This window comes from Eretmochelys imbricata, chromosome 9 (genome assembly GCF_965152235.1).
Source record: "Eretmochelys imbricata isolate rEreImb1 chromosome 9, rEreImb1.hap1, whole genome shotgun sequence".
NCBI lineage: Eukaryota > Metazoa > Chordata > Testudines > Cheloniidae > Eretmochelys > Eretmochelys imbricata.
In genome coordinates, this window is record NC_135580.1 from 63,982,243 (window position 1) to 63,996,773 (window position 14,531).

The following is a 14,531-nucleotide window of genomic DNA, read 5'->3' on the forward strand; positions in this document are numbered from 1 at the left end:
ATGGCTAAAGTCCAGGCAGATACAGAGTAAGAGGCCAGATCTCTGGAGGTAAACGAGAATGCAAGAAAATAGAAGTCAGTGAATAGATCTGGGGATAAGAAACTGTTACTAACCTGTTCTGTAATTGTTGTTCTTCAATACATGTTGCATACGTCCATTTCACTTCACATGTGCACAGTGTTTTCAGAGATTTTTGGTACGTGTTGTGATGGTGCATATGCTCTCTGCTGCCTCGTGCTACTGTGTGACAGTATAAAGGGCAGTGCCATCCCAATCCCCACCTCAGCTCCTTTTGATAGGACAGACTCTGCTACAGATGGAAAGGAAGGTGGATCATGGGATGAACATGTGCAACACATCTCGAATAGTAGTTACGGAACAGGTTAATAACAGTTTCTTCTTCAAGTGATTGCACATGTCCATAGAGCCATAGGGTTAGAAGGGACCGCAAGGGTCATCTAGTCTAACCCCCTGCCAAAATGCAGGATTTGTTGGGTCTAAACCATCTAAGACAGATGGCTCTCCAGCCTCCTTTTGAAAACCTCCAGTGAAGGAGCTTCTACAACCTCCTGAGATGTCTGTTCCCTTGTCCTACTATTCTTACAGCTAGGAAGTTTTTCTTGAGATTTAATCTAAATCTGCTATGCTGTAGTTTGAACCCATTGCCTCTTGTCCTGCCCTCTGATCAGCTGTGTCCCTGGTTATATTTAGTCATCTCTACTTTACACAGAGTTTAATTATATGTGTGGTTTATATGTCCCAGGTTGTGACCTGGAAAGAGACTGTCCTAGTCTTTCTCTGGTTAAATAAAACCAGGCCAAAGCCTTCTATTACTCAACACACAACACCTTTAAGTATCAGTGAGCACAGGTCACTGGATAAGAGGCAGTTCAAAATTGCATGGCTTTATAACACAGCCCTTTCCTGTCGGGGCACTGCACACGGGTGCATCACCAGGGACTTGTGTGGTGTAACATGCACTGCCAGGAAAAGGAACACTCACCACCTGGAAATGTCAGGTGTTGCCATGCACGAGTGCAAAATGGGAGCCCCAAGGCATTAGGGGTGAACGCACAGAACAGGTCTGCCAGGGAATGAATCCCCTTGGGGGATCAGGACCCTCAAGGCTTTGAACTGTGTATTCAGGGAAAGGATCCCCCCAATGGGGTAACACAAAGACTAACTGAAGAGCAAATTCTAGCTGCTCAGGAGAGATTAGCTAGTGGAGGGGGAAGGAACCAAGATGTGAAGGACCCAGTCTTGGGACACAGGGAGGACACAAACTTTCTAAAGGTTTGATTTGTTTTTTTAAATTAAAAAAAACCAAACCACAAATTGTCAAAAGTGGCTTTCCCCAACTTCCAACACAACATTTAAAAACCCAAGGGCAAGTCAACAGCTCTCCACCACTCTAGCAATGCCACGCATGCTTCTTGGCAAGGAGGCCTGCCAGAGCCCTGTTGGTAAACCCACTGCCAGTACTACATGCTTGCCATACCAAGGGAGTAGGTGAGAAGAAACAGGAGGTAACTGGAAACAGGGCTGGGTTGGGGCACTAGTAAATATGTTGCAGTGCTATGCAATACCCAGGTCTTGGCTGCTGAGACTGGGAAGGAGGTAGAAGCAGAGTGCTCAGCTTTGGAGAGCAGGAAGTGGCCCATGTCCTCTCTAGACTATTATGGAGTAGAACTGATGGTTTCTGGAAGTAATCCTGGCTAGCCCTCCTCAAGCAGAAGAATGGTAGTTGTAATATGGGTCCTCAGTGGGAGAAGAGGTGAGCAGGAGAAAAAGTGGGAGGGGTTATAAGAGCAGGGGGGGAGAGGGAATAATATAAAAGCAGCGGCAAGACCGAACAAGGAAGTGAATGAAAGGCCAGAGCTGGGACCATAGTCCCTATTGCTTCTCATCTGATCCCAGCTCACTACTTGAAAAGAGCTTTAGGCTCGGCTTTGCCCTGCAGGGTAGTCTTTTAAGGAGAATGCTGGAAGGCTACCAGGCCCTGATCCGAGCAGCCCTTCAGCTTGGCAGAAAGCATCTTTCGGTGTAAATAAACCTCTGATTTAAAAAGAATCAAAGCTGGAGATAATTGCAAAGCTTGCTATTGCTGTTTTTCTCAAGAATCTGCATCTACGTACCATTCCCTGAGCTCTTTCCTGTGGAACCAAAGTCCTGGCTGCCCATCTCTCCCCCACCCCCTATCTTTTCCATGCAAGTTTCACTCCACTTCAGATGACTCACAAGCAGTTTGGTCTAGAGGTGGGATTAGAATCTACCTGGATAATGACTGAAGGACTACCTATTCAAATTTAGCATCATCTCTAGATTGCTGAGATGGCATAATGTGAAGCCAAGGCACACAGTGAAAACCAAGCTGCAGCTCTACAAACGTCCAGAATAGGCACCAGGGCTAAAAGGCCTTCAGAGGCTGCATGAGATCTGGCTGAATGCACCAGCATGCTCTTCGGAGGAGTTACGTTGGCCATGTTGTAGCACAAATGTAAGAGATAAGAAGGCTTTTAATCCTGTCTGCAACTGCCACAAACAATTGGGTTAGTCCTGTCCAAGTAAAACACATCTCACGTGTGGAGTCTCTCCTCATTCCTTATGAGCATGAAGGTTCGGGAAGAAAGTTGACAAATATATTTCCTGATGGATGTGGATGTCAGAACCACTTTGGTGAGAAACTTCGGATAAAGGTGCAGGTGTCCCTTGTCCTGTAGAAGATAGGACTTGGAGGTCGACACTAGAGCTCATAATTCACCCCACTCTCCTGGCTGAGGTGATTGCCATCATGATTGCCATGCCTTCATGGCTACCTTCCTCAAGAGATGGAGTAATGAACAAGTGGCTAATGATTCAAAAGGAGACATTAGCTTTGTCAATACCAGGTTTAAGTCCCAAGGGGAAATAGGATCCTTTACTTGGGGATAGGACTGGTCCACACCCTTCAAAAACCTGATGTACATGGGAATGCAAAAAAGAGAGCTATTACCAATTGGAGGATGGAAAGCTGAGATAGCTGCCACGTGGACCCTGATGGAACTAATGACCAGACCTTGCTGTTTCAAGCATACCAAATAGTCCAGCACATATACTGGAGCCCAGAACAGGGAAACTCCTTTCTGTTGGGACCAGATGGAGAATTTCTTCCATTCACAAGTAAGTATACCCGGTAAAAAGGTTTTCTTTACTAATCTTGCACCCCTTTGAATAGATCTCCTTTTGAGATGTCAACCACAGAGTATGCAGGCTGTCAGCTGAAAGGCCTCTAGGTTGGGATGGAAGAGGCGACCCTGGTCCTGTGAGATCAGGTCTGGATCCCATGGTAGCGTCAAAGGAGCCTAGTCTGACAGTTCAGCAGAGTGGAAAACCAGTATTGGTGACGCTACACAGGTGCTACGAGTATCACTTGGGTGTGGTCCTGCTTGATTTTTAACAACATCCTGGGTAGGAGTGGAATAGGACAGAGCTTATAGGAACTCATTCATCCAGGGCAACAGAAAAGCATCCGAGAACTCCAGGACTGTGACCTGCTCATGAACAAAACTGATACATTTCCTGTTGATTTTGGTTGCAAACAGATCTATATGGGGAATCTCCACAGCTGAAAAATGAACCTGGCTACATCTGGGCGGAAACCCCACTCATGGTGGCTGGTGAAAGACCTGCTCAACTGGTCTGCCAGACTGTTCTGGATGCCCCTAAGGCAGGAGGCTTTGAAATGGATTGAGTTGGTGGTCACACATCAGCACTGCCTAAAGGCATAGCAAAGTCAGCCAGGCTCCTCCTTGATATACATTTACATATAAATAATATACATTTTCTATAACCTATTAGGCCATTTGTTTCTTAAGTCAGGACTAATTCTTCTACAAGACAGACATAATTCCAAGTTAAATCAAAGCAGCCCAGCCAATTGTGACACTGACACGTGGGGGTGTTCCTTCCATTTTTAATCAGATGAGAAGGAGAGTTTGTTTCAAAACAGGAAGATGAATGAAGAATTTTAAGGGTTTTAGACCCTTTAGAAACTCCAAGTAGTCTCTGGAGCCACTGGCCCCTCCCCGGCAATCTATGTGTGATCTATCCAGGTACTTCTATGGCCCTCATCATCATAGTTTCTGGTTTTGTTTGTTTTACTTACAAGAGGTACTCAATGATCTCTTTAGTCCCTGCCCCCAAAAGGCAAGCTTCGATACTGGCTTTGTTTCTTATGGGTCTGAGAATGAGTGCATTCTTACAGGGAAGTTTGGGCAAAGAAGAGAGTTTTACACAAAGCACCATCTGCTGAAAGATGCCAAAGAACCTCATCAATATCATTCTAGAGCTTTGCAATTAAACTGACATCAGGATAGTGTCAGTGAGTCACCAACGGGTTCCCATAGCAACTTGGAATGTTAAAATTAGTTCAAAGAATCGTCTCACTCCATTATTTAACAAAAAAAATGAAAAAGCATTTAAGAGACAAAAACATCTGAGGACCCAACTACCTAGAAGCCAGCCAGCACACCCCCAAAGCAGCTTTAAACAAAGGAGACTGGCCAGGACACAGAGGGATGAGCTATCCATGTTGGTCTCCACAGGACTCTGACAACAAGTTTACAAAGCCACAAGAAAGGAGGAGGGAATGGAAGCCCCACTCCTAATGAAATGAAGGAAGGCCCAGAGTTAGGATGAAGCACTTACGAGTTTATTAAAGAAACTATACAAAAAGGCACAATGGCAGCATGGGACAAGGGCTACTCTGACATCCTGTTAGTCTCCAACACCGTCTGCAAGATCTCATCAATCTGGTCTGACTCATAGTTAACATCCTGCAGTTCAAGGTGAGGGAGAACCAGTGAGAGGAGCTGGCTGACATTCCTACGCAGGTTCTTCAGCTTCTCCATAGTGCTGTGGACAAGAGGAGAAGAGTCAACAGTCAGAAATGCAAATGTTAGTTCCAATACATCCCTTCCCTTAACTTGCTGTCTTCCTTCCTATCACCAGTGCCGTGGGAAGCTGAGGTTCTTTGCTCCATTCTAAAAGCAGTGCAGCATGCAGATGGTAGGATGGGAAGATCTTGGGGCCAACGCACATGATTGGAAATAGGGGAATGTAACTCAGTTCTCAACTATGTTGTAAGTTTCTCATGTGACACTGTGCAAATGAGTTCACTTCTCTGTAACAGGGGGGCAACAATACTTACCACACAGAGGGGTTGTATTTGTGAATCATAGAATATCAGGGTTGGAAGGGACCTCAGGAGGTCATCTAGTCCAACCCCCTGCTCAAAGCAGGACCAATCCCCAATTAAATCATCCCAGCCAGGGCTTTGTCAGGCCTGACCTTAAAAACTTCTAAGGAAGGAGATTCTACCACCTCCCTAGGTAACGCATTCCAGTGTTTCACCACCCTCCTAGTGAAAACGTTTTTCCTAATATCCAACCTAAATCTCCCCCACTGCAACTTGAGACCATTACTCCTTGTCCTGTCCTCTTCTACCACTGAGAATAGTCTAGAACCATCCTCTCTGGAACCACCTCTCAGGTAGTTGAAAGCAGCTATCAAATCCTCCCTCATTCTTCTCTTCTGCAGACTAAACAATCCCAGTTCCCTCAGCCTCTCCTCATAAGTCATGTGTTCCAGACCCCTAATCATTTTTGTTGCCCTTCGCTGGACTCTTTCCAATTTATCCACATCCTTCTTGTAGTGTAGGGCCCAAAACTGGACACAGTACTCCAGATGAATCTAACTTAGGGTTGCATAGCTCAGCATTCGCACTTGTTCCTTATGATTCCATAAGTGTTGTCAGGTCAGAAGCAGGGCTAAAAACACATCCTGGATATGGAAAGTCCCATGCTTGTGGGAAAGACAGTTCAGTACCTACAGAGTATTTCTTTCCCCTTACGCATTCTCTTATCCTTAAGGAAGCCAATATTGTCTGAATGATTCAACAGGAATACTCCATAAAGTGAACAATGTACTGCAGGAGAGAACCCAGCCCTGACAAAGGAACTCTGCGTGGGGTATCCTTCAAACCTGTAGTTATTTGACTTCACCTGTAAATCTCCTCCGTAGCCGCCCTTCTCCTCACAACTAACAATCCTTAGTAATAACCCACTGTTACTCATGCAGCATCTTCAATTCATGGGCACCAAAGTGTTCTCCCAGAAGTCAGTTTCCTACGTGGATGTCCCCCGGCAAGGTAACCCATGTTCTATCCCCCCACCTTGGGACTGACTGATATCTATGGTTTAACCCACAGTTCTCACCTTTTCAAGTCTCCCCTCTCTGGGCTCCTGCAGGAGACATGCGCCTCCCTAAGCACCTCCAGGTGCATCTCTGTCTCCTTGAGCCTCTCCTTCAGCTCGGTCTTTTCCTCTATGGTCCTCTCCAGCTGAGCCTTCAGCTCTTGCAGTTCAGCCTGGCGGTAACCCATGTGTTTCTTGCTCCAGTACAAGCCTTCGGTTTCCTGAGCCCTGAGCGTTGCCAACTCCTGTTGGCTTTTCAAGAAATCTGTCTCCAGGTGGCACTTCTCCTGCTCTAGTTCTTCCACCTGAGTTAAAGAAACAGCAAATGCAGGAGCATGCACAGGAAGTGAGATTGCACATTAAGGGGGAAAAGAAAAATTAAAAAAAAAAAAAACTTTCCAGGGGCTAAGGAACAGGGTAATGGCTAGTAGGGTAAAGAAGAAATCCTAACCCCTACTTGCCTTACGTGAGACACAAGGCAAGGGGATTCTCTCTCCTTGTTAAGTCAGTCTTGATCTTCCCCATCCAATTCCCTACTGCCGCAGAACTTTACCCCTCCTGCCACACCGGAATTCACAGCCAGGTGCTAACATTACCTTGCCCTGGAGCAAATCTCGTTCCGCTGAGACCCTCTTCAGCTCCACCGAGAAATTCTCTGCAATTTGTCTCAGCTCCTCCTGCTCCACCATATCCCTCTGATTTGTGGTCTTTGGTACCTGCAAGTCTCCTCCTCCTTTGTCCCCATCAGGGGGAGGATCATTGTGGCTCCGGGCCTTCTCAACCTTTGCTTTATCAAGTCTCTCCTCCCACCCAAAAGGGATTAGCTGAATGGGGGCTTCACCATCCGCAGCAGCCTTTGAAATACCAACAACAGCCACGAAGGGCCTCTTGTCCATCTCCTCCACGTTCCCACAGGTATTTACACAGACGTTCTTATCTGCTGCCTGGCTTTCTGATATTAAGGCTGGCATTTCCTCTTCCAGTTCCACCTGAACCACTGCAGTCTCCTTTTGCTCTCCTTCTAAGTGACTGAGACTTGCTCGAGTCTCTTTGGTAGGACAGAGACCCCCATTGTGTGAAGCATCCCCAGCTTGGTTGGTGCCACTGAGTGCATCCAGAGGTTCTCTGACTAGGTGGGAGTCTATGCTGTCCTCTACACTCTCATCATCCTTGTCAGACTCGCTGCATTCCTGGTCCTGGTCTGCTTCAGCAGAGCTGTCCCTTTCAAAAGAAGTGCGGGGGCTGGGACTGGTCAGATCTGGGGGGGATGGGTCTATCCGCTCCTGATATCGCTTCCGCTTTTCCAGCGGCTCTTCTTCCATAGATAGCTTGTGCTTGCTGCAAAAGAGAGGACTGGGTCAGCGAGCCTGAACCCACTCTGTACAGCAGCCAAGCAGTGCCACCCCATCCCACTGAGAAAACTAACCTCAGTGTTTAGGAAGTAATGTTGATCTCCAAGAGTAGTCAGAGTCACTTTCCCTCTCCCCCTCCCCCACTAGTCAGGGGTGCTCTTTGGGGCAGGGGGCAAGCTCCACAGAAACATTAAGACGAGGCCAGTGCTGGAGGCAGGAGACCAGTTCTGCGGGCCTACTGGTCTGAATACACTCAGCACTAACACAGCACTTTGAAAATCTAAAGTGCTATACAGAAACTAACTAATAATCCTCACAACTCCCTCCCCAACCCTTGAGAGAAACAGGTAATTAATTGTTATCCTCATTTTACAGATGGGGAACTTGCAACGTCAGTGGCAGAGCTGGGATTAGATCTCTGGAGTTCCTGGCTCCTCACTCCTCCCCAAACTCAATCCAGAAGAACCCACTGCCCCTCTATTCCAGTATAGCAAAGCCTGTGAATCCTGTGTCCCTGAATGGAAACCAGCTGCAGCTTGCAAAATCTCTCATGAAAAATGTTTGGTTGATACATTTAATTAAACACAACACAGGCTATGTTTAAAATATTAGGCTTTTTTAAGTATCAGGAAAATGACCCAGTTAAATAAAGTTTACAATACATTGTCAAGCATATATTGTCCACATTCCCAAGCAAAATCTGCGCCACTCAAACTGTCAGATGGCTGATGGACTTATTCACACAATTAAAAACAAAACTGAACTTCAGCCAGGAAGAAGCCAGCTCATTTGTAAGTGCACAGTGCACCTACACCCATAAAAACCATGCACGGATCTGGAGAAGCTAAGCTCTCAGACTCGCTCATTCCAGACCACTTCTTAAAACAGATCTTCCCCAGCGGGCAGACACCTTCCTCTCAATCTCACACTGTCTCTGCAGTGACTACAGTGCTTGCTTATGTCGGAAAAAAATAATCAGGGAAGTATTAACTAGATGAACATACATTTGCTTTAGCACAAAGTGGCTTCCTGCTTATGTCCCCCTTTATTCATATTTAGGTTGTTTAGTTCTGCTCCCTGATTGTAAGGCTTCAGGTTTATTCAAATCTCCTCTTGTTGCCTCCATCCCACACTGCTTTACATTTCTCCAGGCTGCTTTGCACTTGATTCTTTCCACTAGGAAAGAGCAGGAGTTGGCCATTACCCCGGCCAAATCCCACCTTGGCCAATTCCATTCTACCTTCTTAAACTTCCTGGTTCAACAGTCAGCCAGAATTTAATTTTCACTTCTGTGCCTGGAAAATCCTAAAATCTGGTATGCAGTCTGGCTGATTCAGAATGGCTGCCATCATTTACCCAGAGGTGGCTGTGTTTTAGTGGCAGGTTAAGTGGTTCCTCTCCATGTATGGTCTACTCAGGGATCTGTTATGACTGGAAGATTTGATCCTCTACAACAAGAGTCTTCCAACTCTTCAACACCATGGAACATTTAAATACGAAGACTTGGTCTACCATTTGCAATGTCAACTACAGCGACTGCTCAGGGGAAAAAGCAGTGTTAGGAAGGTGCTGAATGTATTTTCTGCTTCTTGGCATGAATTAGAAGCTGGAAATAAAAGCACCAGGTAAGCAGCATTACCAAAGAGTACCACTGACAACCTTTTAAGAATTTGAGAACCTCTGCTCATGCCATTGCATTATTTCTAAAGCATTTTAAATTCACTAATGCTACATGTCACTACCCTTGTGCATACAGAACAGGCTTCACCATCTGAGCAGCTCCTCTTCCCAATGGGGCTCTAAAAGGGAAGGTGGACAAATTGTGCCACCAAGTGCACAGAAGGTGTTCTGCAGCACTTAAAAAACTGACCAACGACTTCTCACATAGTAAATACAGACCTGGAGACAATGCTAGGGCAAGCGACAGGAGAGGAGAAAATGAACCTAAAACCCAAGTGAGGTTCAAATTTAACTAAGAAGCTTCTCTTAACCAAAGTAGCTGTTCCACCTGCTCAAGGCCAAAAATCAACTGGATTTTCAGCTAGAGCTCTTAAGGGCTGACTTCACAAATTTTGCTGAATTTCCTGTCTCCATCTGATGACAGGAAGTCACATTGCCCATTATCCAGACTGACCCTAGGGGCTGTGGGAGAATCAGAATTGCACCAGTTAGGGTTGCCAACTTTCCACTTGCACAAAACCGAACACCCTTGCCCAGTTCCCGTCACTCCTCCGAGGCCACACCCCCTGTTTTGCCCCTTCTCCGAGGCCACGCCCCCTGCTCATTCCATTCCCCCTCCCTCTGTCACTCACTCTCACTCACTCATTTTCACCAGGCTGACTCAGGGGGTTGGGGTGCGGGAGGGGGTGAGGGCTCTGGATGGAGGTGGGAGCTCCAGGGTGTGGCCAGAAATGAGGAGTTCAGGATGTGGGAGGGGGGCTCTGGGCTAGGGCAGTGGGTTGGGATGCGAGTGGGAGTGAGGGCTCTGGGGTGGGGCCAGGGGGTGCAGGAGTGGGCTCCAGGCTGGGTCTGAGGGGTTCGGAGAGTTGGAGGGGGGATCAGGGCTGGGGCCCGGGGTTGGGATCGGGAGGTGGTCAGGCTCCAGGCGGCACTTACCTCAAGCAGCTCCTAGAAGCAGCGGCATGTCCCCGCTCTGGCTCCTATGCGGAGGGGTGGCCAGGTGGCTCCGCACACTGACCTGTCTGCAGGCGCTGCCCCATCAGCTCCCTTTGGCCACAGTTCGCCGCCAATGGGAGCTGCAGAGCTAGTGCTTAGGGCGGGGGCACAGTGCGGAGCCCCCTGTCTGCCCCTACACGTAGGAGCGGAGGGGAGGACATGCCGCTGCTGCCGGAAGCCACAAGGAGCCTGCCTTAGCTCCACTGTGCTGCAAACCAGACTTAACTGCCCAGGATCCCTTTTTGACTGGGCATTCCGGTCGAAAACCGGACACCTGGCAACCCTAGAACCAGTGCAAAGAACTGCTGAGATGAATTTAGGTTGAGACTCTACATATGTAGAGCTGTGAAGGTGGTGGCACCAATGAGATAGAAAAAGGACACTGGTCAAAGTGAAAGGAGGAAAAGATTAAAAAATTAGGACATAATAAGGATTTCTGTTCCTTCCTCTATGCCCACCCTGCTCCCACTTTCCTTGTCCTAGGTTAAGGTGAAAAATCAAATTTGTGTCACAAACGGCAAGAGACTCACCTCAAAGAGAAAGACAAAAGGAAAAACAACTCTGCAAACGTGATCCTGATTAGTTAGTAATATTCCAAACTTCGTTCTTTCAGCATTTAAGGGAGGGCATCATGGGTACCAATGTCAAGGACTGGAGAAGCCCAGTCATGCATGCCCTAGGTACTTGTTAGAAAATTAAGTGAACCACACCATCCCTTCCCCCAGTGTACCGTGATTCACTGAGTGCTGCTATAATCTCAGCACTGAAGGTTCAGCCGAGGATACACAGACACTAGCTGTAGCCATAATTAAACCAGATCGCCTTGCAATCCATTTAGCAAAGCTCTCCGTGTTCCCATTTCAAGGCCAGCAAAACACCAAGAAGAAAGCTGAATTGTGTTCAGAGAATCTGAAGTTAAAAAAGGAAAATGTAAGAGGAATGAGGACAGATCTTCTGGCTCCAGCCAACACCTGCTTTAATCAGATTCTCAGATAATCCTCTCTCACTCCCTGCCTCATGACCCTACACTCCAAGAGCAAGCATACCCCTCCCCCCACACAGAATCTCACTCACAGGGTGGGTGTCCCACAACAGGAAGAGGGTTGTTATTGATAAGGAGGCACTTGTTTGCACCATCGCACCTACCTTGCTGTCTGTGGTATATTTTGCTCCAAAGGCCCAGTGGTCAGATAGACAGCACTGATCTTGTCAAGAGCAGGGGGAGGAGTGAGAGAGCCAGCAATCCCAACAGGCCCCTCTTCTGTGGGCTCTTGCTTTGCCACACTTGTTACACTGTTATTGTGAGCAGGACAGGGCTCTGGAGTAGTGGATAATACCTGGCAAGGAAGGGAGCATTGAAACAATAAAACGAATAGCCCCTCTCACATGCCAGCTGCAGCTTTGGAAAAAAGTTACTTAACCAAACTGAGCAGATCCACCAACTGGGAATTAAAAGAAATTTTTCCTAGTGGGTACCATCACTGGGGCTCTGCCAGCTAAGACGAACACCCACTCTCCTCCCCCACACCATCTCAATCACCTAATGGTCATGAACTGCACCCACAACACCATCAGACAAGTCTCTACAAGTCCAGGACTGACCCATTCCCCTAGTGGCTACCACTTCAGGGGACTCTGCCAGCTGGATGTTGAACTGGTCCCCCTTGCAATAACCACCTCAGCAGACTTTACCAGCTGAGGACCGAACCAAATTACTGCACAGTCACTGTCCCAAAGGGGAATTCCTCTCTCCTCCACATCCCCAGTCACTACCACAAGTGGCACAGTTAGTGTTTAGGGCTATAAGAGCTCATCTCCTTCCCAATTCAGGCAATGGTGCTTTAGCTTCTCCATGCCAGGATGCGAGGGGTTTCCTGGTGCTTCTGTGAGAATGTCCATGCACAGAGGGATGCATGCAAGAGACAAACTGACTTTCTTTCTACACATACAAGGGCATGCACCTGGGGAAATTGTGGGATGACCATGTCATGAAAGAAACATGAATGACTAAGGGAAGAGAGGAGGAATTGATGCCACTACTGTGGGAAGAGACGACAAACATGAGTGAGGACAGAGTAACACCTCAGAGAGCCTCCTAGTCTCAAACCAGATCAAATGCTCTGCAACAGTGATCAAAGCCTCATCTACTTACGTGCTTCACGGTATGCATGGCTTATTGGGAGGTGGCTTATGGAGAGGAGAGAAGGTGGGAGTGAGAAGTCTCCTGTCCTCACCAGGTTTGTCCTTCCCAATGGATCAGGGAAAGACTAGTCTAGCATGCGACATGAGGGTATCTTTGGGAAGAGGGCATGCAACAAGACTAGGCTGGGGTTGGAATGGGAGCGGGAAGATGTTTTAATACCATGATGATTGTTGGGAGGGAATTGTCCCTAAAGGACGGCCAACCTGATCGCACGCTGCAGTGTCCAGAGCTGCCCGGAGAACCCATCCTGGGCAGCCGTGTCCGAAAGACAGTGCTCCTGAAAATTCAAAACATCAGTCTTTATATAACCAGATAGCCTGAAAGTGGGAAAGGGCCTGAAAGAACCAGCCCTGCGACCGCAGGACAGGAAGAGGGACCTCACTGACCCCTCTTCTGTGTTGAAAGGGGGCAAGATCAAGCCCCTTGATTAAGACAGGGCTTGGGAGAAAGAATGGCATGTGAGCTGGAGCTCCTAAGCACTGTCACACTGTTAATAAGTATGGTGTTAATATTGCTCTGGTGTTTTCATGTCCAAGCTGTGCATACACAGGGTTTTCTTGTTCCAGCCAATACACTGTGATCCTCGTGTCAGCGCCTCTCTCAGCAGAAGACAGAAATAAGAAAGACCGGGGCAGGGCAGAGACTTTGCCATCCTCAACAGCAAAGAGCAGGGTTCCCCACTCTCCAGACCGTCGCAAAGCCTTCTCCAGTCATTTCCTTCCTCTCACCTGGTGTTCCAGGTTCTCCAAAGATGACGACGACCTCCTCCTCTTTCTATCTGCAGTCTGTTCTCTAAGTGATGGGAAGGAAGAAGGCATTCAGTTTCCGCTCTCTGTAAGGCTCAATCGGGATCTGAAGTTTATCTCTACTAGGAGAAACAGTTGGGAGGTGGCACGTGCAAGACTTAGGACTTTAAGATACCTCAGCATGAGTAGAGTTTACTACTACAGTGCAAGAACATTGTCATGGCATCACCTCTGTGACTCCAGTGAGCAGGCAGTTTGGATTAACTAGAGAAGTCTGGTTTCAGAGATACAGATCCTAGAAAGTGGGTGAGAGAAACCAAGGCGACATCATTGATGTTCACTCAGGAACCACTGACATGTGCGCCTCCTATGAGAAAACTGGGACATGTCACCTGCACCTTGAGCTGCTATGCAGAGAGGTACTGCTGTTTCCTTCTCCCCCTCCCTGGTTGGGTTGAGTGGACAGAAGCAGCAGCAGGACTGGGGAGGGAAAACAAAATTGGTTTGCTGACTCCCTTGCTGTTGCTAGCCCATCTGCAGGATGGAGTCAGCAAATACTTAACTGTTTCCTGGATTTTCGGTCATAGCTGGGGCTCATCTCCTCATCACTGGGCTCCTGCTCCTCAGGTGCTGAGCAGCTTCTGCAATGAGATCAGTCCATCATGCTTGAGCATGAGAGAGTACAGTTTGATTGTCGCCTACGAATTCCCCAAGTCTTTAGGATCTTTGTATACGTCTCCAGCTGCTCTCTCAGACTCTTCAGTACTTTATCTTTCCTTATAACCTTTGCATCTATTTCACACAAAGAGAGCTTTGGGAGCAGCCTGGAAACAACAAAATTTAAAATATTTAGAGGAAAACAAGCAACTTACCTCCTAAAGTTACACAGATGAGGAGGCAGGAAGTGAAGCTTTTAAGATCTGAGTTTACGGCATCAAGTATTGTTGCATGTGTGTCATTTCCTCTCAAATTATGAGTTACTATGGAGAACAGTGTGGCAATCCCTGTCTCCCATAGTGGCCAATACCAAATGCCTTAGGGGAAAGCATAAGACCCCCATAATGAACAATTAGACTGTAATATGCTTATAGGGAAAAGTAACTCCTGATCCCAGACAGTTAGTGGTTGCTTATAACCTGAAGCAGGAGGGTTTACATCCCTTATATACTAGTTTAAAAAAAAAATGCAACTGTGGATATGAATTGTATAAAAATATCTAATTCTACTAAATTCCTTACCTCCATTTTACCTTGTGGCAATGAATTCCCCAGAGTAATTATGTGCCACGTAAACACTGAGTTCCTTTGTCACTTTTAAATTT

General features: G+C 47.2%; 1 protein-coding gene across 3 annotated transcripts in view; it reads right to left on the bottom strand.

Annotated features, from left to right (window-relative positions):
- Positions 1 to 4,668: 4,668 nt before the first annotated feature.
- The window catches only part of MORC4 (MORC family CW-type zinc finger 4), a 32,983-nt gene continuing 23,120 nt past the window's right edge, over positions 4,669 to 14,531 (bottom strand). For all 3 annotated transcript variants that reach the window (XM_077827270.1, XM_077827269.1, XM_077827271.1), the window contains 6 exons: positions 13,774 to 13,851; positions 13,193 to 13,256; positions 11,408 to 11,598; positions 6,830 to 7,571; positions 6,255 to 6,538; positions 4,669 to 4,893 (listed from right to left, as the gene is read on the bottom strand). In XM_077827270.1, coding sequence (XP_077683396.1) covers positions 4,740 to 4,893; positions 6,255 to 6,538; positions 6,830 to 7,571; positions 11,408 to 11,598; positions 13,193 to 13,256; positions 13,774 to 13,851 — 1,513 coding nt within the window. In that variant the 3' untranslated portion in view covers positions 4,669 to 4,739. The remainder of the gene's footprint in view (positions 4,894 to 6,254; positions 6,539 to 6,829; positions 7,572 to 11,407; positions 11,599 to 13,192; positions 13,257 to 13,773; positions 13,852 to 14,531) is intronic.